Source organism: Esox lucius, chromosome 21, assembly GCF_011004845.1.
Source record: "Esox lucius isolate fEsoLuc1 chromosome 21, fEsoLuc1.pri, whole genome shotgun sequence".
NCBI lineage: Eukaryota > Metazoa > Chordata > Actinopteri > Esociformes > Esocidae > Esox > Esox lucius.
This window is the reverse complement of record NC_047589.1, coordinates 7,481,359-7,506,029: the sequence shown is the minus strand read 5'-3', so window position 1 is coordinate 7,506,029 and position 24,671 is coordinate 7,481,359. Positions and strand designations below refer to the sequence as shown.

At 39.0% G+C, this 24,671-nt stretch overlaps 1 protein-coding gene across 1 annotated transcript; it reads left to right on the top strand.

Annotated features, from left to right (window-relative positions):
- Positions 1–23,864, top strand: mrc1a (mannose receptor, C type 1a). Its single transcript, XM_010905766.4, has 30 exons — positions 1–162; positions 791–1,192; positions 1,300–1,473; positions 2,124–2,279; positions 4,477–4,590; positions 4,725–4,868; positions 5,280–5,462; positions 7,375–7,532; positions 8,835–8,951; positions 9,089–9,204; positions 11,180–11,328; positions 11,540–11,739; positions 12,262–12,377; positions 12,632–12,713; positions 13,772–13,916; positions 14,054–14,092; positions 14,729–14,892; positions 15,008–15,072; positions 15,282–15,382; positions 15,571–15,710; positions 16,007–16,115; positions 16,824–16,996; positions 17,269–17,374; positions 17,466–17,698; positions 17,955–18,120; positions 19,875–20,027; positions 20,255–20,371; positions 20,849–21,010; positions 21,131–21,163; positions 23,243–23,864. The coding sequence occupies exons 1-30, from the start codon at positions 90–92 to the stop codon at positions 23,476–23,478; spliced, it is 4,326 nt and encodes a 1,441-aa protein (XP_010904068.2). The 5' UTR covers positions 1–89; the 3' UTR covers positions 23,479–23,864.
- The last annotated feature ends 807 nt before the right edge of the window (positions 23,865–24,671 follow it).

Below are 24,671 nucleotides of genomic sequence, written 5' to 3'. Positions count from 1 at the left end.
TGAACAGATCACAGCCAGATCCCACTCTCCACTCTGGACGGGACAGATACTGAACCTTTTTGCTTGGAATAGCAAACTGAGCACTGAATATGATGGCACCCTCTCAATTTCTCACAGTGCTCCTGTGTTTGACACAAGCCCTCTTCTGCATTGCCGAAATAGGTAAGTGGAGTGAAAATACTCTATATATAAATAAAATGCACCTGTTGGGACACACCCATTCATCATGTATTTTACTTAACTTGACATTGATGAGTCTGCTAAAGTAGTGTGTAATTATATTTCCGAAGATTGCAAGTACTTTTCCAGGATTTCCTAGTCTGTCAGTATGTGTAGCTTTGCTAGTAAATACTGGGAAATCTTTTCTAGGAGTCACAAGTGAACTATTTGCTATAGACAGCTGTTAGAACATTTCTAAAGCATTTAGAAGTCTCTAGACACCAGAATGAAAGTAGCTTTTGATCAGTGATTAAATTGTTGTGGTAGGCAGGTTGTGCTATATATATATATAGCAAGGTTTTGCGATCTTGACAATTCTATAAGTGTAATATAACATTTTACTCTACACTAATTTTACTATGCAATTTTGTCATTTCGATTTTTATCCTAAAGTTATTCATTATATTATTAGTGATATTAAATAAATATTTTGTAATAACAGTTCCTGTACAATAAGTCATAGTGCCTCAGTCACCGTTCAATAGTTTTACTGCTTGTACATGAGATCAGATGTGAAGCCCTACAGGAAGGGTTAGACCTTGGATTGATCACACTCTTATCCTTCTTGCAGACAGCGGCACCTTTCTGATCTACAATCAGGTTCACAACAAGTGTGTGTTGGCGGTAAGTGCCAGTGAGGTCACGGTGACCGACTGCAACCCCTCGGCCCAGGACCAGCAGTTCCGCTGGGCCTCTCAGTCGCGTCTCCTCAGCATCTCCCTGAAGCTCTGCCTGGGTGCTCAGGAACTGAAGGACTGGGTGAAGGTGCTGCTTTTCCCCTGCGACGAGAAGAGTGAGCTCCAGCACTGGCAGTGTAAAAACGAGACTCTGTTTGGCATCAAAGACAAAGCGCTGCACTTCAATTACGGCAACCGCAATGAGAAAAATGTTATGATCTTCCAGGGATCTGGAACTTGGAGCCGATGGAATATCTATGGTACTCAGAAAGACCTCTGCTCCAAGGGTTACCAAGGTAAGAGAAGGCACACACTCACTGTCATTGATAGAGGGAGAGATAGGAAAATGTCAGAATGCTGAAAAAATCATGTTGTTCACAAACAGTTGTGTCCTCTTCCTCAGAGGTGTTCACGCTAGGAGGGAATGCCTTTGGAAGCCCCTGCCAGTTCCCCTTTAAGTTTGGAGAGAAGTGGTACGCCGAATGCACACTGGTGGGCCGCTCAGATGGACAGCTCTGGTGCGCCACTGAGACGGACTACAATAAAGACAAGAAGTGGGGCTTTTGTCCCTCAAAATGTGAGTTAAGACATGTTGGATGTCGCACCGCAGTTTTCCAGTGAGCATGAAAAAACTCAGGAGCTGATGTACACTGAATTACAATTACACACAACTCCAGAATCAGTGGGCTATCATAGATATCCACATGATTCAAACAAGGGAAACGACCAGGCTTTTTAGAAGGGTTCCCCTGGCCAAAATATTTACATCAACAGAAAACACTTTGGGGACAGCATCCAATTCAGACAACTGCTTTCAAACTCCTTGCCAAGCCTTTGATAGGGACAGAATCCAACCCAGATTAAAACAGAGCCACATGGAATTCTTTGACTTTCCTGTTTTTCTCTGACCTTGTTTGAGGTCAGTGCTGACTAGGTCTGGTCTCTGACCTCCAAACAGAAAAACACAAAGACTTCCTTTGGTGCTTCTAGCTGTGGATACAGCTCTCTCTCTTTCCTTCCATTCTGCCATTGCCCTGACACGGCGACAAAATAGTACAGGAAGAGGAAGAAAGACAGACCCCTGTCAGTATATTACTACAGAACTGCAGTTTCATCATGAAAGGATAAAGATAGAGATAGAGATCAACAGTAATAATTCAGTTCTTGAGCAGAAATTATTGCGTTTTTTGTCTCAACTGTGTCCTAATGTTTCTGTGTCCTTCTCAGCATCCTCAGGTTGGGACACCGACCCAGTGACAGGAGTTCTGTACCAGAGGAACACCCAGTCTGTGCTGACCTGGCACCAGGCGAGGAAAAGCTGCCAGCAGCAAGGAGCCGATCTGCTCAGTATCGTAGAGCTCCACGAGCAGACATACATCTCAGGTATGTAGTTGGATCTGAGGCATGTACAGTCAGAACTCCTAAAGCTTACAGTTTTTTACAATCGCTATGACAGTTTTTTCAATACATTTAACAAGTTTGCTAAACTCTTAACGCACCAACACACCTAAAACACACAATTGGCAAAACGGTTAATTTCATGCTCAAAATCACACATTGTAAACTAAACTCCAAAACTAATTTACAAAATACAATAATACACTAACACAATACACTATGTCTAACAAAACACTGCAAACATGTTTCAAAATCAAATAATTATTCAAAACACTAACACATGTTCTCTTCCAACAGGAACATTTAGTCAATCATAACACAATGACAAAAAAAACACTGTCATCAGCTGAAATTACAGAAACTGCATTATTTTATGCATCAGGTCTGCCCTTATACAATAGACAGTATATTGTATTGATCATAGATTGTGTTTTGCACTGCAGTTTCTTTTGATGCCTCTCTACATTTTTGTTTTGTTGGGTTTAGTAAATGCATGCATTTTGTTTCTTTTGCTGCAGAAATTCAATACAAAAAATGAATGACCATCTTAGGGTAGCTTTATAGAATGTACAGTTTATGAAAAAAAAAGACAGAGACAGAATTGCTGCAGTAAAGACTTTATTTGTAAAAGGACATTGCTCCAAGATATACAAACAGAAAAAGCACTGGAATAATAATAAAAAAAACAAAGTAATCTTCTAATCTGCCCGGTCTTCTGCATTTGGCCACATGTTCTCATCCTCTACCTTGCCCCACTCCTCTCCCTTGTCCTTGCCCCACTCCTCTCCCTAGTCCTTGCCCCACTCCTCTCCCTTGTCCCTGCCCCACTCCTCTCCCTTGTCCTTGTCCTTGTCCCACTCCTCTCCCTTGTCCTTGTCTTTGTCCCACTCCTCTCCCTTGTCCTTGTCCCACTCTTCTCCCTTGTCCTTGTCCCACTCCTCTCCCTTGTCCTTGTCCTTGTCCCACTCCTCTCCCTTGTCCTTGTCCTTGTCCCACTCCTCTCCCTTGTCCTTGTCCCACTCCTCTCCCTTGTCCTTGTCCTTGTCCCACTCCTCTCCCTTGTCCTTGTCCTTGTCCCACTCCTCTCCCTTGTCCTTGTCCCACTCCTCTCCCTTGTCCTTGTCCCACTCCTCTCCCTTGTCCTTGTCCTTGTCCCACTCCTCTCCCTTGTCCTTGTCTTTGTCCCACTCCTCTCCCTTGTCCTTGTCCTTGTCCCACTCTTCTCCCTTGTCCTTGTCCCACTCCTCTCCCTTGTCCTTGTCCTTGTCCCACTCCTCTCCCTTGTCCTTGTCCCACTCCTCTCCCTTGTCCTTGTCCCACTCCTCTCCCTTGTCCTTGTCCTTGTCCCACTCCTCTCCCTTGTCCTTGTCCTTGTCCCACTCCTCTCCCTTGTCCTGGTACTCGTCTTCCTCTCCGTTGTGCAGGCATTTTTTTCTTTCTTTCTTTCTTTCTTTCTTTCTTTCTTTGTGTTGCTCCATATTGTTCCTTTTCCACACAATATCAGCCCAAAGAGTACTCTTTTAGAACATATGATCATGCGATTGAAAGAACCTCAACACCTGAGTGTGCTTCCTAGATGGGAATCAGCTGTGTTTTATATATTTGCATAACTTCAATAAGCTGTTTCTCATTAGCAATGGAATAAGATACAGGGAATATATTTGTGTTTCAATTCACAATATACACAGCTGTTTACCTTGACTTTAGCCTGTAAGGTTAGGTTTAGAACATGGTGTTATCTGTTCTGACATACAGTGTGAAAGCATTTGTAAATTTGACTGTAAAATTACATTGTTTTGGTCTTGGTTGAGCTTGTGTGTAAAAGAAGTTCAAGCATTTTAAATTTGTGTTAACTATGCATTTTGTGTCAAAGCAACAAGAAATGTGTTAAATGTATAGCCTACAAAGATGGATGGTGTGCTAGCCGTGTTAAGAGTTTAGGAAACTTGTTAAATGTATTGAAAAAACTGTCATAGCGATTGTAAAAAACTGTAATTTGAAAGGGAGAACTGGGCCCAAAAAACATACTGGGCATTAACGACACATTTAGACAAAGATCCCTATGGCTATCATGTCTCTGCTGTTGTCTTATCTACAACATCACGCTGGTTTACAGTTGAATCAAATATTATTCTACTGTTGTGGAATTGGGTATCTATTGTAAGGATTTTCACTGATGCAGGTTTGACCAATATCTTGGGCACATCTTTATGGATTGGACTAAACAGCCTAGACTTCGAGGCTGGATGGCAGTGGAGCAATGGGAACCCGTTTAGATATCTAAACTGGGCCCCAGGTGAGCGCAACTCCATGCAACACATTATTTTATTTTGTAAAGCTTAGGGATCAACTGATGTTCTCCAAGTTTTCTGTGTTTCAATGGTGCAGGAAGAAAAATGAATGAATATATGGGAATCACTTTTTCTTAAGGACATCCATCAACTGAACCTGGCCTCAACTGTGCAACCCTGAACGCTGGCAAAGCCACAAAATGGGAGTCCAAGGAATGTTCCAAGAAGCTGGGATACATCTGTCGCAAAGGCAACTCCACCACTCTGGCCCCAGCTCATATAAGTATGAACCGAATCATACCAGTCAAGAATACATTTTCTCATACAACTTGGTTGAATTTCCATCAAATGTAAACTAAACAGTGAATAAAAAATTCAGGTTTAATTTCCAGCCAAAATAGGTACTCACAAAATAAAAAATGACAACAAAATGTATGCACTCAAACCTGTAAGCCACTTTGGATAAGAGTGCAGCAAAATTATTGAAATGTAACCACCTAAAATGTGTGTACCACTGTACATCCTATTTGGGTCCAGCATGTGCAATGCCAAATAAGTTTTAGGGTGAACAGAACCAATACATCTGAGGCTGTGTATAACAAGTAGAATGAAATGGCCCTGTGGTTTGGTAGTCTACCACTTCCTGGATTTTCAGCCTTATCTTTTACTACTGAACTTTGTTTCCTCCTTGTAGGCATAGACCAGCCCACCTTCTGCCCCAATCACTGGATTCCCTATGCAGGCCACTGCTACTATCTGGAACGTACCAAGACAATGTGGAGGGAAGCCCTGGCTGCCTGTCATAAAGATGGAGGGGATCTGGCCAGCATTCACAACATTGAGGAGCAGAGCTTCATAATTTCTCAGACAGGATACAGTGAGTACACAATTCATGTCTGTTTTCCAGGTGGCACTGTATTACCTAATGATTTCACAGATTTCTAATTCCATTTTGGGCTGGATGGCAATATGTTGTGTTAATGGTTTGGTGGGCAACTTTGCCAAAAACAACACGTGGGAACATTGGGAAAAAAGTCTGAGTAGAGAAGTGTCTTCTGTTCAAGCTCTCAAAAGTATTCACCCTTTTTGGTCTTCTTCATATTATGTTGTGTTACAACATGAAAGTACTATAATTTTAATTACTTTTTGCCACAGATCAACGAAAAGCAATTCCATAATGTTGAAGTGAAAAAGAAAATCTTCAAAGTGTTCAAAAGTAATTATGAATATAAAACAACAGAAAATAAAAGTGTTCACCCCTTTTGCCAGGATTCATCTGAATCAGCTGTGGTGTAACAAAGTGTCTTCAAATGCACCAATCAGGGGTAGAATATAAGAACTTTTCCAAGGCACTGAATATTTCCAGCAAATACTTAGGCTCTAGAAAGTATTCACCCCCCTGAACAAAGGAACCAGGAGAATGAACATTCAAAGCAAATCCAGAACTAGGTACTTCAAAAGGACCAATCAGGGGTAGTATATAAGAACATTTCTAAGGTATTCAATATCCCCTGGAACACAATAATGCCCATTATTAAGAAAGAGACAATACGGCACAAGGAAGCCATACTCACAAATTGAGTATCCGGGTGAGAAAGGCATTAATCAGGGAGGCAATCAAGATGCCTATGGCAACTCTAAAGGTGTTGCAGTCTACCACGGCTGTTCTGGAGGACACTGTGCATCCTGAAACAATAGGCCAGGTGCTTCATGAAAATGTGATAGTTGCAAAAAGAAAAGCCACACACATCAAATCTTGGCTATGGTTTGCCATAAGGCAGGTGTTAGACTGGTCTGATTAAGAGATTTCCAAAAAAGTTGAAAAGGAAGGTTTTGAGTGAGGAACAGAAGGGTTCAAAACCTTCATTTTTTACTTTTTTGGAAAGGAAAGAAAAAGGTGCAGTGGTCTCTTAATTTTTTCTGAATGTGAAAAGAGGAGATATTTGCTGTTCACCAAAGCTCCACATCCAACTTGACGGGGCAATTTTGCAAAGAAGGCGCAAAAATTGCAGTGTCCTGATGTGCAGCTTGTAGGGTCTTATGGAAACTTGTGGCTGTAATTGCTGCAAATGTTGGCTCTAGAAATTATTTAACATTTTGAATTTTTAATTGATTTAGAAAGATTTTGCTGTGCAATGTTTGGACTCTGAAATGTGTCTGATAAATCTATTCCACATTAGTAGAATTAGAGGGATGTCTTTTCTGTTGGCTTCTACCAAGATTCTTACAGGATTTGCTATAACACTTCTACTGATGGTCTGCTTTCTTGACTACTTTTTGGTTTAGTTTTTTGTACTTCTTGAGGATGCAAATTTGATGTGGTAAATCTAATCTAATCTTATCTGCAGACCTCTGCTCCAAGAACAGTATATCAAAAGCGTTTTTGCAGAGTATTTGGTGTCATTATTGCATTATCAAGTGGTTGTTTTCCTGATTTCTAAAGATGTAATTGTTTTCTTTTGTCCATGATGACTCTGCCAGATCCTAAGCAAGCACTTCACTGGATCTCCTTTTGTACCTCAAATGACCTTTATTCATTTGATACAGAAAGCTTTTGGTGTCTTCCATTGCAATATCTTTCTTAAGATTGTACAGTTACTTCAAATTGTTAATATTTTTTTTCTAGACATCTCTAGACATTTTCTAGACAAGATATTTATTACCTTTTGTACAACAAGAAATTCATCTTACTTTTTCTGGTATCAATACTTTATCAGTTTTCTAAGTTAAATTAACATGTTTGTAAATCACTGTAAATAATGTGTTTTCTGCAAAATGTCTCACTCTAGCTGCAACAGATGAGCTGTGGATTGGCCTCAACGACCAACGAAACGCGTTGCTGTTTGAATGGACCGACCGGTCTCATGTGACATTTAGCCACTGGCAGGCAGGGGAGCCCTCCCATGGTTCCAATCTCCAGGAGGATTGTGTCTTGATTAGAGGAAAGGTACTATTCATTAAATGGATGGACAACGTTAATGCTTATTAATACTTGGTAAATGTTGACTCTTATGCTTATGATAGCCCATAGGGTAAACTGTAGAATTAATGATGAAGATAATGATAACTTTCAAGCATATTCCAGCTTTAGCGAGCTAAACCTTCTAATCTAAATAACACATCGTATCGGTACTAAAAGCTAGAGCCTTACTGGATAAATTTTTAGCCACTCATAGATATATTTGTATCTGTCTTTCTTATACAGATGAGGTGCATTACATTTTAGTAATTTAGCTGATGCCCTTTTTGCTTAGGACTTGTCACATGTGACTTGGTCACATGTCTGCTGTGTGAAATGATGGGCTGCAATAATATATTTCATTAACAAATGGCAAGTGCTGATAACTGAAAACATTTATGGGGGAATGCTTACGACACTGGTTTTAACCACACATTCAGAACCGATCCAGATACCATGATTGCTAGTTCTCAGTCACGTCCAAATTGATGAAAACAGCTGAACGCTAGTTTGAGCGACACTGAGAAAAGTCCAGTTAGAGTCAAGTATTGTTGTCAAGTCAAGGATGAAAGGATGGTGCTGGGAAAATCTAAGTCTGTCGAGCAAGTGTTTTCTTTTTTTTACCAAGTCTCAAGCCACAAAATGTGTGAACTGAGTCGTACTCATGTCCAATTCATGTGACTTGAGTCCACAACTCTGTCCCACAGTTTTGAATGTTGAAGGGCGACGTATTCTAATGCATTGTCAGTGGATGCTGATGAAGATTTGGTTTGAAGTGCATTATGGGGACTTAAAAACACGATACCATGTATAAATAAATAATCATCATTTTGATTTCACCTGGTTGATATCAGATAAAGTATAATGTTAGCTAGCTAACTAAAATTAAGGTGAGCATCAAATTTGGTGAAGTTAGCTTTGCTAGCTAATGACAACATTGCCTATGGACTTTTATGACATGATGATGATAATGGTAAAGCTGTTATCAGAAATCTTGTGAGATATCTGTGTTGTCAAAGAAACTCAAGAACCGGATAAGTAGAAGGCACAACACAACAGAAGACCCTGATGGACCAGTACATAAAGATAATTTCCTCAAACGACAGAAGGAAACCATGCTTATCTGCTAGCTGTGTCATCTGGCACCAAAAATGTTGGCCACCTTAGAGTCCCAACCTCAACATAATTAAAAACTGTTTCAAATCACAACTTTTAAAATCCCACAGTAGAATTCAAACATTTTGAAGGGGTTTCAAGCACCTGTAACAAGTCTGCGTATTCTCTTGACAGGATGCGAAATGGGCTGACAATTTGTGTGAGAAAATGTACGGGTACATCTGTAAGAAAAAAGCCTCGACCAAACCAGTTGCAGGTGCCCCGGAGGAAGTCAGTCCAGGATGTAATATGGTCAGTCATCTAGTTTCTTGGTTTTTGAGAGAAAGTATTGTGCATGCTGAATTCAGAAAGAAGTCAATAAAATATTGATACTAATTTTAGACTATTAACAGTCAACAGTTTCTAAATAATATTTTTTTTATCTAAAGGGCTGGATACGGTATGGTTCCTATTGTTACAAAATTGGATCTGAATCCAAAACATTTGATGAGGCCAGTCAGACGTGCCAGCAGAGTGCCTCGAACCTGATGAATGTGGCTGACAGGTACATTGTCATTTCATTGTTAATTGTTCAAGATAAGATACAGGGCTGTGAAAAATGATTTGCCCTCTTCCCCTAATTTCCTCTATTATTGCATATTTTTCACACTGAATGGTGTCAGAGATTCATATAAAGTGTAATATAAGACAAAGAAATCCCAAGTTAACACAAAATTCAGTGTTGAAATTATACATGTAATTACTTATAGTAAACAGTTGTCCAACACCAACTGGCCTTGTGTGTAAAAGTGATGACACCCCTGAACTTAAAAAGTGGTGGGCCACCTCCAAACGGACGCTTCCTATAATTGGAGATCAGTCTTGCACATCGCTTTAGAGGAATTCAGCTGACTCTTCTTTGCAGAATTACTGTAATTAAGTGACATTGGACAGTTTTTGTGCATGAACTGCTCGTTTAAGGTTCCTTCAGATCCTGGACTGATGACCGGACATTCTCCTACAGAATGTTCTAGTAGAGAGCAGAATTCATGGTTCCTATAATGATAGTCTTTCAGGTCCTGAGGCCACTACCACCAACATGCCAACATGTTTGTCTGTTGTTTCTTATTGGGAAATGCTGTGGTTGCTTTTTGCCAGACATAACGGAACCTGTGTCTTCCAAATAGTTCCACTTTTGACCACAGAACATTATGCTAAATGTCTTTCGGGTCATCAATATGCTTTTTTACAAATGTGAGATGAGCACTAAAGTTTCTCTTAGTTAGCAGTGGTTTGTTCATTTCATTTTTGGCTGGTCTCTTTCCTATTGTTGAATCATGAAAGCTGACATTAGCTGAGGCTCGAGAGGCCTGCTGTTCCTTAAATATTGCCCTGGGAAGTTTTGTGACTTCCTGGATGAATTGGAATTTTTGTGACTTCCTGGATGAATTGTCTTCCTGGATGGATTTTGGTAGACCGGCCACTCCTGGGATGATTAACCACTGTTTCATGTCTTCTCCATTTAGACATAATGGTCTCTCACTGTGAGACTGGAGTCCCTGATTGTTAGAAATGGCTTTGTAACCCTTTCAAGACTGTTATATCTTAATAGCATTTTTTTGTATCTATTCTGGAATTTATTTTGATTTATTTTGATTGTTGTGCTAATTGTTGAGACCTTGTAGCCTACTTCACATTGATGGCGATATTCTATATAAGTCGTGTTTAGAATAAACAGGTCTGTCAGTAATCTAGCCTGGGTGTATGTGATATAACTGAATTGAAGATCGGAAACCATTTAGTGCAATAAATATGCAGGAATAGAGTAATTTAAGAAGGGGCCAAATGCTCTTTCTCAGCACTGTAAATACACTCAGAGTTCACTTTATTACGTACACCTGCTTATTAATGCATATAATTGAACAACAAATCATGTGGCTGCAAGTATATAAAGCATGCAGGTGAAAATACCTTGCTAATATGATCAGAATGGTCAGACCAGAATGGTCAGATCAAAACGGCCAGACTTGTTCAAGCTGTCAGAAAAGCCATAAGGCATCTCTAAATTCACAATGCATTGAACCTTGAAGTGGTTGTGCTACACTAGCAGAAGATTGGATCACCTTAACTGGATGCTTGGAAGATTTCAAAAAAATTGGTCTGACAAAACTCTGCAGTGACATGTAGATAGTAGGACCAGAGTTTGACGCAAACTGCATAAATCCATGGATCTAACTTCACTTGTGTCAGTGGTACATGTTGGTGGTGGTGTAATGGGGTGGGGAATGTTTTCTTTGCAAACTAGGCCACTTCATACCAAGCAAAACAGTTAACCCTAATTGCTCCAATGTCATTGCTGTAAATAACAATGGGTTCTTAGCCTACTTACCTGGTAAAACACTAACAATACTACATAGGTGTACATAATGAAGTGACCACTGAGTGTATATTTGAGGAATTTATTTAATTGTCAAAAGACGATCCTGGGACAGACATAATATGTATAACGGACTAAAGTGTGTGCCTGTGCTGTTGTTAAGGTATGAGAATGCATTCCTGGTGAGTTTGGTGGGTTTGAGGCCAGAAAAATACTTCTGGACTGGTCTATCCAACATGGCGGATGTAACGACCTTCAAGTGGACTACTGGCTCAGAAGTCAAATTCACCCACTTCAACGTTGGAATGCCAGGTACAGTCCTTGTACCACAATCGTTAAATGTACAATAGACAGCAGCTCCAAAACCCTGAAGTACATCAACTGATGATCAACTGTAGCATGAATTGCCCTTGGTATAAGGTTAAAGTATTAGATGTGTACCAACACCATCCTTAATAACTTGTCAAATGTCCAAACTAAACTACGCAATTTTCTCATTGTCTTTCTGCCTGTTTGAAAAAAGACAGAAAACAAGGGTGTGTGGCTATGACAACTGGAATGTTTGCGGGACTTTGGGATGTGGTCAGCTGCAGCAATAAAGAGAAGTACATCTGTAAGAAAATGGCAGAGGGTGTGATGTCAACAGCAGCCCCTCCCACTACGCCAGAACTGAGCTGTGCGTCGGATTGGTCGCCTGCTGGTAAAAGGAATGTCTGTTACAAGGTAGAGTACACAGCAAATTATTTGGGGGTGAATTGAAATTTGACCATAGGGTGCTGACATGGGTCCACACTCATTGTAAAATAACACTTTTAGTGAGATGAAATGTAAAATGTTTGTGTGTGTTATGTAAAAACTCGCAAGTGGCAATGAATTGCTCTGTTATCACTTCAACCTCCTGTCATCTAAATGTAAGGGGGGTGTCAAAAACATCTGAAATGCAGAGAAGCAGCAATGAGGTCCCTGAGGTAGACGTGTATGTAACAACTGTAAATAATATATACTGTATATAATTAATTGAATTATTGTTGTCCGAATATGTATATTTTCAGGGATTGTATGCTTTATTAGAAAGAGAGTCAGGAAAGATATAATTCTGTTCAAAACGGTATTGGTCCAGATTAAAACCCATGCTGCAGCAGTTCAAGTACACCAGTGGCTTATCCCAAAACGGAGAAATTGAATTATTTTGCAGTGAATTGATTATTTAAAATGAATTAATGTACGTTATTTCCTATCAATAAGATTTACAAAAAAGTAACAGAGAAAAAGAAGTCATGGTCAGAGGCGCAGGAGTTTTGCAAGGCCATTGGTGGTGATCTACTGAGTATTCACAGTGCCCAAGATCTGAACAACTCTCCGTAAGTGATCATCACAGCTGTCTCTGTTCCCGCGACTATAACCACTGTATGTGGGTAATATAAAAAATCTGCATCATAATAACTACTGCCTGTGTGTGAAATCGGCACGGACATTGTAAGCACGGATTCAATCCTCACAGTCATATTGTACTTGTCATAACCACAGTCTGTGTCCCCAGTAAGTATGATCAAAAGAATGTCTGTGGAATCAGTAAGAACATAATAACCACTGTATTTGGTTCCCATTCTCCCAGGTATCACAACTCTGATGCAGCTTGGATCGGCCTTAGCCTTCTGAACCCCAACGCAGGTTTCGTCTGGACTGACGGTTTACCAGTGAGTAGCATATCACCTGTTCTTAGTTGTGTTAGCCATTTATCTTTGCAGTAGTGTATCACACTCTAATCTTTTCAAAATATACACTCACCTAAAGGATTATTAGGAACACCTGTTCAATTTCTCATTAAACATCCAGTATGCGGCAGTCCTGTGGGCGAAAATGCCTTGTTGATTCTAGAGGTCAGAGGAGAATGGGCCGACTGATTCAAGCTGATAGAAGAGCAACTTTGACTGAAATAACCTACTACAAATAGGAAAAAGAGGCTACAATTTGCATGAGCTCACCAAAATTGGACAGTTGAAGACTGGAAGAATGTTGCCTGGTCTGATGAGTCTCGATTTCTGTTGAGACATTCAGATGGTAGAGTCAGAATTTGGCGTAAACAGAATGAGAACATGGATCCATCATGCCTTGTTACCACTGTGCAGGCTGGTGGTGGTGGTGTAATGGTGTGGGGGATGTTTTCTTGGCACACTTTAGGCCCCTTAGTGCCAATTGGGCATTGGTTAAATGCCACGGCCTACCTGAGCATTGTTTCTGACCATGTCCATCCCTTTATGACCACCATGTACCCATCCTCTGATGGCTACTTCCAGCAGGATAATGCACCATGTCACAAAGCTCAAATCATTTCAAATTGGTTTCTTGAACATGACAATGAATTCACTGTACTGAAATGGCCCCCACAGTCACCAAATCTCAACCCAATAGAGCATCTTTGGGATGTGGTGGAACGGGAGCTTCGTGCCCTGGATGTGCATCCCACAAATCTCCATCAACTGCAAGATGTAATCCTATCAATATGGGCCAACATTTCTAAAGAATGCTTTCAGCACCTTGTTGAATCAATGCCACGTAGAATTAAGGCAGTTCTGAAGGCGAAAGGGGGTCAAACACAGTATTAGTATGGTGTTCCTAATAATCTTTTAGGTGAGTGTATAATGTAATGATTGTCATGATTTGACAGTTTATTCTTGATGCAGAGTTTGAGGCTGTCCTATTTTGGAAACGGTTTTCAGGGCTACTGTTTTATATTTATTTGAATGTTCTCCAGCTCGAATATGAGAATTGGGGATTTGGAGAACCGAACAACTACAATGATAATGAACACTGTGCAGAGGTCCAGTTCTTCTATGGACGCCACTGGAACGATCGACACTGTGACGCCTACAATGACTGGATCTGTGAAATACGCAAAGGTACAGTAGATTCCTGCTGACAATAACTTCCCAATGTAACCCATGTAAGTCATGGAACTAGTAATATACATAGAATTTAATAAGTGTTTGTGACTTGCATTTGTGCTCACCCATACATTTTATTTTTCTATTTACAGGGGTGACCCCAAAGCCCCCTCCAACTCAAATTGTTCCAGGTAATAAACATGATCTGGGGTCTTATGCAAGATATTATTTATGAAGATTTGCTGTGTGAGGAGCTATCTTTTTAAATAAAAATGTATATACTATAAGGATGTTTGCAGCTTCTCAGATGAAATCTACACATTCAGATATTAACCAAATAATTAGTTACAATTACATTTTTATATTAGTTAAAATTTCAACATTAATATTGGATCATAGAGTATGGATAGTACCTCTTGTCAATGACAAACTGATGAAAAGTACTGGCTGTAAATGCATTTAGATTAGATTAGTTGAATCTAATCTAATTTACCTAATTGGAAACAAACTCTGCTTGTTTTGCATTGACTGCTTAACGCATGGTATTTGTGATATCAGGGGCATGGCCATGTGGCCTTTAGGAGGTGCCCAGTCTGCAGTTGTATGCACAGGATACACAAGGCAAATCAAACAACCACATTCTTAGTTACTGGTTATAGCTTGACAATGCTAGAGAAATAAATACAAATCTGATTGAAAAAAAAAAATATATATATATATTTTGAAATAAATAATACTAATTCTAAAATCAGAACACTGTACCAATAACAACCTAATAACCTAAGACAAAATGTACTCATAATTTACTTATTACTAATTTACCACAGTGTACAACACCACAAAAGATGGCTGGATCGAGTACAACAACACTCAGTATTTCATCAACACAGACAGCCTCCCGATGGAAGAGGCAAGAGCCTTCTGTAAAAAGAGTTTTGGTGACTTGGTAGACATCACTGGGGAGAGTGAGAGGAAGTTTATATGGCAGCAGGTATTGACTTCCAAGAGATGATTTATAACAATAATTACAAAACAATTACACTAAAAGGTCCAATGGCAAATCTAGCAATACCTGTTTCATCAAAGAGATATTAACATTTTTACAGATATCCAGACGTACTGAAGGACAATACTACATTGGAATGACTGTCAGTTTGGATAAATCCTTTAGGTATGTAAAATGAATGCATATCCAGGACAGTAGAAAACAACCTGAAATCCTACCACCTTTTTTAGGGGAATAGGTTATCATGAGCATTTATTCTTTGCCAGTCCATTTTTGCAATGAAATGCCTGAGGTCCGTGCCTCACTGTGAACTGGTCTGTATGTGATTGACAAGATGCGCGCAGTTAAGATTGTGTTTCTGTACTGTGTTTCAGCTGGTTGGATGGGTCACCTGTTGTATACACAGCATGGGATCAAAATGAACCAAACTTCGCCAACAACGATGAGAACTGTGTAACAATATATAAGAGCATGGGTAAGTGAGATTCCTAAGGGATCTGAAAGTTAATTTGCATCAGCTTCAAAGCTAAACGGATCTGTCTGTCATGCTTTTATTACCATGACCTCTCACTGCAACTTATTCCTTAACTTTCACAACAGTAAGAGTTTGTTTCCGAGTGTGACTAGTAAGCTGGGTCTATGTCATGTTGGGTATTTCTTTAGGATATTGGAATGACATCAACTGTGGCGTAGAGTTACCGTCCATTTGTAAAAGAACCACCAGCTTTGTTAACACGACCATGGTCCCTACCACTGTACCCAAGGGAGGATGCTCCCCGGAATGGATTGCTTTCCAGGGCAAGGTAACTACTACCATGCTCTTGTCCCAGGCAAAAGCACATGAACCAAACACAAACTGCATTCAATAGCTCGTTAATGGATCATCGTATGTAAGGCTGAATTGAACTGGGTGTGAATCATTGTTTACGTACCGAAAGGAACCCTATTGCATTTGCGGTGTGCTACTTTTGACCAGGGAATATGGGGCTTTCTGGAATGTAGACAATACACTCACTTTCATCCATTTAGTTGGCTGTGGTAGCGTGTGTCATTTTAAGTTGCTCCCATAACACAGTGCTCCCATGTTATGTTTCCACAGTGCTACAAATTCATTCGAGACAATGATAAAAAGGCATGGCAAGAAGCCAGGACCTTCTGCATCAACCAGGGAGGGAACCTGGCCTCTATCCTCAGTGAGAAAGAGCAAGGTGGGTCATAAGGCTATCGCTTTAAACCTCACCACCAAGATTCAGTACCTGACGCCTTGTCACTGCCCAAAAAATAAAAAAATTCCAAAGCCATTAATAATGTTAGCTGAATATTATCCATGGTGGATATTAATAATGTTAGCTGAATATTATCCATGGTGGATATTAATAATGTTAGCTGAATATTATCCATGGTGGATATTAATAATGTTAGCTGAATATTATCCATGGTGGATATTAATAATGTTAGCTGAATATTATCCATGGAGGATATTAATAATGTTAGCTGAATATTATCCATGGTGGATATTAATAATGTTAGCTGTATATTATCCATGGTGGATATTAATAATGTTAGCTGTATATTATCCATGGTGGATATTAATAATGTTAGCTGAATATTATCCATGGTGGATATTTGGCTTGGTGAGATAATAAGGATTTTAACATCATCCAGACAAATGCTGCAATCATGTTTAGATAAATGTGTTACATTTAAATTTATGCTAGCCAAAACAATAAAGCTTGAAACTGTTTTTGATAATGGCCTGTTTGCCAGAAGAAGTGTCTTGAGCATTTACTTGGAGAGTCCTTAGTGACACCCTATTCCCTTTAGGGGCTGTGGTCAATAGTAGTGGACTATATCCTGGGGATAGGGTGCCGTTCGGAACATGCCCCTTGTTCTCAGTTATCTTTTCCCTTTCCCAGCATTCCTCACAACCCAGATGCTAGGGAATCCCCAAGACATGTGGATAGGACTGAACGATGTTAACTGGGAGATGCGGTTCCTGTGGACAGAGGGGAAAGGGGTTTCTTATACCAACTGGGCAAAAGGGCATCCAACATCAGTGCCAGACGGACGATATTCGTTTATGGATGAGGTACATAACACATACAGATGCACTACAACCTGCTACTTGATGATTTCATAGAGTTCCTGAACATTGATAATAAAATAAAAAAATCTCATTCGGGATAGGTAGATTAAAAAAATGTTTTATTTAGAAGGAATAGCTAAAAACATGTGTTGGGGAAACTAGCATTTTAGATGTTTGCTTTGACGTGTGGATTGTGTGTTAATGCAAATGTGATACAGCCCTAATCAGTCAAATGGGAATTCTACCTTTACATCTCCTCCCCAAAATCTCCCCAGGTGTTTGACTGTGTGATTCTGGTGGGAAGTACCCCAAAACAGACAGGAATGTGGAAGGTTGAGGACTGCTTAGCCAAGCGTGGTTTCATCTGCAAACGAAATATCGGTACGAATGACGAGGCTGCTCACTTCCAATTATTAGCTGCTCGAGTCAAAACAGTATTCCCTCTCTGACTCTAAGTCTCCTTTTGGTTCAGATTCTCAGATTGTGGTCCCTCCAACCACGTTGTCACCAAAGACTTTCTACAAGCTGGGAAATGACTCCTACAAACTGGTGACGCAGGAAATGAACTGGGATGAGGCTAGGAGGCAGTGTAAAGCAGACGATGCAGAGATGGCGAGCATTTTGAACCCTATCACCCAAGCCTTCATCACAATGCAGTTACACAAATACAACAAGCCAGTGTGGATCGGCCTCAATAGCAATCTGGTAAAAGGCTTTAGTTCAAATGGTTTCAGGTCTATGGGGTTTAATATTAACTGATGGGTAGAACTCTGGCTTTGGTGCAGGTTGAGAAGATGTATGATGATCACCTGGTGTTGTGATAGGAATATTCTAATCCGAAAGTATTGTATCATGTTCTTTTCAAAAACTGAAGGGCTGTGGTGTTTGGGAACCTGCACGTTTTTGGCTGGACCTTGCGCTCATTGTGTGTTTTCATCAATGTTCTGTCTTTGTCTCTAAGACTGAAGGGAGTTTCAAGTGGGTTGACAACTGGCCTCTGTCTTACACTAAATGGGACCAAGATGAGCCAAAAATCAACAGGGCCTGTGTTTACATGGATGTGGACTTGAAGTGGAAGACTGGCTCCTGTAGTAACAACTACTATTCACTGTGCAAAAAATCACCAGGTTAGATGAAGCCTTTAACCATTCTCATGTCAGACATAGGGATGATTACATGGATACAGATCAAGCATAGTCCTGGACTAATAAATCTCCATTGAGCTTGGGTTTTTTTAGTTCACAACTTAATATATATTTGGTTGAATATATATATATATATATATATATATATATATATATATATATATATATATATTGCCATTAACGAATGAAACCAAAACAAAAAATATGAATAAAACAAATATCTCAAATACAAAAGTATTCAGACCCTTTGCCTTGACAATCAAAATTGAGCTCCTTGAAGATAGAATGTGCAGAGAAGTTTACAACAAAATTGCTAAAGCATTGTAAATTCCCAGGAGCATATTGGGCTCCATCAATATGAAATGGATGATGTTTGGAACCAGAAAAACTTTTACTAGAGCTGGCCGTCTGGCCAAACTAGTGGTGGTGATCAAGAAACCAATGGCCATACTAACAGAGATTCATAGTTTCTCTGCAGAAATAAGAGAACCCCTCAGACAAAGTTTACAAAAGTCACCAGACAAATGTGGTGTTGACAATGTCAATATTTTTAGGTACTCTGTGAATAGGTTTTCAGATGTTTTCTGAAGTTTGCAGAAACCCTGAGAACCTAGCCTCCAATGGAAGCTTGTTCCACCATTGATGTCCCAGGACAGAGAAGTTTTGAACATTAACCTGAAAGAGCCGGTTCATTTGGCTCCTGAATATCTTTTAATTTAAAATGCAAAAGAATAACAAATCTTCAATGTAAAGGCTAAAAGGTAGGGCTACAATTGTATTAGAGCATGCTTTTCATGGTGAAATACTTTACATCTTACCTGTCCTAATAATCATCTGCAGTTTTTTTCAGTGATTACCCTACTGGAAAATTGCATGTGGAACACAAAGACTTGCTCTCCCCACTATTTGTTAATTCTGCAGTGCGGATATACAATCTTTAGTGAATGTTTTCACCTTATATGCAAATAATTGTTTTTTGAGCTTGATCGCCAAATGAACAGCTCCCTTGACCAATGCAATTATTTGCCCTGCATTTACCTAAAAGAGTAGTTCAAAAAGTTGTTTCGCAAATGACCCATCCCTACTTTATTGTAAAGTGGCTAAATCTAAGACACTCCTGAGTAAAATTCCTAACACATTTGACCTGAAGGACTTTGAGAGCTTGAGGAAAAAGATTCTGTGGCCAATATTGAACTGCTCTGGAGAAAAAACTCCTCACCCAGCTATATACCATCCCTATGTTGAAGCATGGTGGTGGGAGCCTTATGCTATTACATTTTTATGAAATACTTTGTCATTATTAAGTTTATAACACAAAACAATTTGGAAAAAGTGAATGGGTCTGAATATAAAATCTTTTGTATATCATTTGTATATATTATCATACAAATGCGGTGAAAAAGTATGATTCATTGGATGTAAAATGTATTATGTATACTTCATTTTACCATATTTATTCAAGTCTTTCCATGTTTATTTGAAGTATACTGGAGTTGTAAGATTTTGTGCTACAAATACATTTCTAATTAACATTACAACATATAATTTTTGCAATTAGGTGTATTTACAAACAAATATAATTCCATTTAATTTCCTATAGTTAATTACCAATTACTGTGCACTTCAATTATATGAAGGGCACATTAATTGGGTGCACTTCAAATATATATTTTTTCGCTTTCGAAAAAAGGATATTCCCTGTTCTTCATGTGAACTTTTATGACTTTTTTTTATAGACCTAGCCCCAACCCAGCCCCCTCAGCTCCCTGGCATCTGCCCTGAGCCCAAGAAACGCAAAACATGGGTCCCCTTCAGAGGCTACTGCTACGCCTTTCTCAACTCTGTGGTCGACAACTGGGCCCACGCCACTGTGGAATGTCTCAGAATTGGTACATTATTTTTCGCACCAACTGAATTTCAGTCCAAAACAGTATCCTAAATGGCACTCTTTTCCACTGGTCAAAACTAGTGCTCTAGATAGAGAATGGGTGCCATTTGGGACATTTGTTTTTATTTCTAATCAAATGTAAACCATATGTATTTACAAAGTTTTATGAAGGCTAAATGACAGGGATTGATGATGATGAATAGTAAGAGTTTGTTACTCTGACAATAGGAGCGTCCCTGGTGAGTATTGAGGATTCCTTGGAGGCCAACTTTATCCAGCAGAACCTAGAGCTGCTGCAGGATGGATCAAAGTCCTTCTGGATTGGTATGCACAAGAGCCAGGAAGGTCAGTCATCAATTGCAATTTTCCCAATATAAACAATGAAAATACAAAAAATGCAGCAATACTTGCCTGGCAGTGAGATTTTATTTGACTTTATATTCAATTCTGTGTGGCTCAGTAAGTAGAGCCTTTCACTTGCAATGCCAGGGTTGTTTAATTCTCATGGGAGACCTGTACAATAAGTTCAAATATATGTACTCACTACTGTGCATTTCACTGGATTAGAGTTTCTGCAAAAGGACAATAATGGAAATGAATAAAGAATTCTCATCTTGTAATTCACTTATCTTCCACTTGGGGGACAAATCTCATATGTATTACTTTGGAATTTTGCAACCCTTTCTATAACTCTTAATGGTGACCAATACTATTTTCAACAGATAGTATGTATAGTATGTCCAGGACAAGTGTTTTGCTGTGGTCCAATTTTTTAAATATACATGTTAAAGCATATTTGATTGACTAGTATTCTTGTCTCAGGTGACTGGATGTGGGTTGACAACAGTGTGGTGGATTATATTAACTGGAAACAAGGGATGCCAAAGAGTGGAGACCTGTGTGTGGAGATCCATTCTGATAGTGGTCAGTGGAGTACCAATAGCTGCAATCGGTACAAGTCCTACATCTGCAAAACAGCAAAAGGTGAGTCCAGCTTCACAGAAAGATTTGACTATTTAGGATGGGAGGATGTCAGTTTTCAAGTCATCTTGTTTTTTTTGTGTTATATAATAACAGTTTTTGGTTTACAAATCTCTTTTACAGTCATCCCACCAACAGAGAAGCAACCAGTTCCTGGTGAGTGTCACATAGCATATAGAATTGCTTGAAGTGTTAGTTGTATTATGACAGTCAAATGCATGCTTTCAGGCACTGGGTACAGATTTAGGATCAACTTCCCGAATTTCTTGGTATTAACTAACCCTTTTCATGACAGCCTAAACAGGAGTACTGTAATGCATTTAAAAGTCCCACTCACCATGCAGTATAAACATCTAAGGCACAAATTAAATTATACAAAATGTATTCTTGTCATAATGAAAGTATGAACCCAACAGTGTCAGTCTGCATAAGCGTTATGCTTAACTGGCATTGACACACACTAGTCTACACTGGACAGACAGCCAGCGGGCTCCGTCAAACAATGATGTCATTGATTAAACTCTGGTATTTCAAAAATACTGCTGTTGGCGTAGTTACCCATCATTTTCTAGGGAGACTGAAAATAACACACCAAATAGTGTCTAGCGTGGATCGTTTGTTATTTAAATAGTGTCTAGCATGGATTGTTTGTTATTTAAATACTGTCTAGCAGTGGATCGTTTGGTTTTTTGCATCGTTTTTAGAAGCATTACATAGCATACTCATTTGTTTAAAAAAGACTCCAAACAGCCTCCGGCTCAGCCAAGAACATCCACCAACCTCCACCAGGTATTTGTAGTGCTGAGCAACATTAGTAGTTGTTTTGGATAGCTGGATTATAAGATTCTCAAACCAGTTAGCTTGTAATGTAAACATACAGTCTAAGCATCATACCTCTCTAACATGCTCAGGAATTCTTCATCCACACCAGCCAAATATGTAGTTTTAGTAGATGGGGACACAATTTGTTCAGAAAGAGCCTGTCTTCTGGCGAAAAAGTAATTGTTTACCATAATCCTAAAAATACATAATAAGCGGTGCCCTTTCTGTCCTCAGGAAAATATAATTATTAATCTTGTGTACCATAGTGGAAATGTAAATTCTAAAAGTAAAAAAAGGAGTGCAGGTGTCCTTTAACCCTTAAAAATAGCTGAATATTTATATTGAAAGGGAACACCTTTTGTCAGTGAATTTACATGATTCTTGCCATGTCCCAAACTTTTACTCATCAACTTTGAGGAGAAATATAAGGAATAAAGTAATAAAATCTGAATAACGTCTTCTTATTGCTTTCCACCCTGTTGTGCTTCAATCCACTCCAATTAAGCTGCTATTATATTTTCTGCATATTTGTGCTTAACTGTAGAAATGTAACGGTTCTAAACATACACAAATGCTGACCAAATTATATTGTTATTCATCCTTATTAGGATAATTAGGGTGCAAATCAAGTACTGGTTTTGAAAAAACACATTTTACTTCATACAGAAAAGATGTATCAGAATGAGGGACATTTGATGATACATGCATTTTTAGTGCTTTCTGATCTTAATTTGAATTTCCACAACATGGTGGAAATATCTTAGAACCCACCTTGATTTATTAGGAGTTAAGTACCTGAGTTTTACCAATGTTATGTTTTTCTGACAGTTAAACATAAAAAAAAAAAAAAATGACTTGCAAAAATGTTGAGGTACAAATGGCACACTGTAATAGGAATGACACACCTAATACTAAATCTACTTTCTTGGATGAATTGCAGTGATTCAATACAAATCATTTTAAAAGTAGTCCGGAAATACAGCCTGTTTAGTAGTTATTTCAACATAGTTGGATGTATTGCAGCCTGTAATTAATTCAGAGACAAGTCGCTTTTGTAATGGTCCATGAGCAGTTGTTCAGACTGTGCTCGGGTACACTGACTATAACACACAGGTTACAGGTCATGATGTACCTCTGCCACTTCTCTTCTTTAGGTATCCTTATGTATTACATTCCCTCTGAGTACCTGCGGCCTCCACAATGAATAAGTCCACTGATGGAGGTGCAAATCAGACCAGTGTCTCAGAAAAAAAGATATAACTTCAACTGCTCTGCAAAAAAATTATTGGTCAAACCAAGAACTTAACAGTGAATGAGCCAACTTAATCATGTCAGTTATGCATTGCCTTTTTTGTGAAAGGTGTACTAGCATATGTTTACCAGACTAACCCCACCTTATTTCTTGTCTTCTAGTTCATCAAGTGGAGGAAGCTCCCCATGGCTACGCTGGCATCATTGTGGCTGTTGTCTTGGTGATAATCGCAGTAGTAGGACTCAGTGCCTTCCTGCTCCGCAAACGGATACCTACACCTGTCCTCGGAGAGTGTACGTTTGACAACACCTTGTACTTCAACAATCCCATTCGACAAACAATCGCTGTGGACACTAAGGGCTTGGTGGCCAACATAGAGCAGAACGAAACAGCCTAAATAGAAGAGAGAATCATCAACTGGTGAAAACACTTTAAAGAAATGCTTTGGTATGAAACATACCTGCTGCTGCTGCTGGGTTTTTGGCCTTCCAACTCTGACGAACTCTAAACCAAACTGAGCGTCTTCAACGACAATACATTTGAAAGCATTTTCAAATCTCCATCCATTTTCAAGCATTCGGTCCACATTTATAAATCCTATCCAGATTGCAGAATTGAGGACATTCCCATATAAAATGTAAAAATTGGTTTAATTCAGTTTAGCAAAGATTGATTTAATGGGGAAGACTGAATTAGTTCAAAAGGCAATCACTCTGCTTGGTTTTAGCCAAATTATATTGTAAATAGATGCTCAAAATGAGAGAAATAAAGTTTTAAAACAAATCTTTGTCTTTGGTTTTATACTATTGCAATACATTTCTAATTTACAATTAATTATAAATCAATGGGCATTCATGGGGTTAAGACAAATTAAAATGTAAGGAGTTAATGCAACATTAATGATCAACTTAACTGTACACCACTGCACCTTTTACTTTCCTTTCCAAAAAAGTTGAAAAGGAAGGTTTTGGATGAGGAATAGAAGGGTTAAAATTAAGAGACCACTGCAAATTGAATGCTTCGGTTCCTCACTCAAAACCTTCCTTTTCAACTTTTTTGGAAAGGAAAGTAAAAGGTGCAGTGGTCTCTTAATTCTTTCCGGAGCTGTATAATTGAGGTCCACTTGGCAGACTAAAGGGGCTATGAGGTTAGAAAGGAGAGCCACTTTAATGCTCAGTCTGCCCTTTAGGCTGTCCAACTACACAAAGGAAACACAGTGTTTCAAAACCCTAATTTATCCTAACTGTCAGCATGCCCTTAACTAAGCACCAGTTACTGATTCAGTCATTCACCAAGTTGGGTTCATTCTCTTAAATTTCACATTTCATAAGTATATTTTTTGATTATATTTTATAACTCGGATTACTGGGATCTCTATGTTTTTATTTCATACTTAAAGTTGTTTTTTGATAAGAAATTCGAAAGTACACCCAATGAATCGTAATATAATAGAATCTCTGGGTACAGCAATGGGTGCATAAATTCTGGCTAAAAGTGTAGTCATAGAATGTCAGTTTAGTTTTCATTTATGCCAGTAAAATAAGTCATGTTTTGCTTGTGGATACTGGAATTATTTTGAGTGTTCAAATA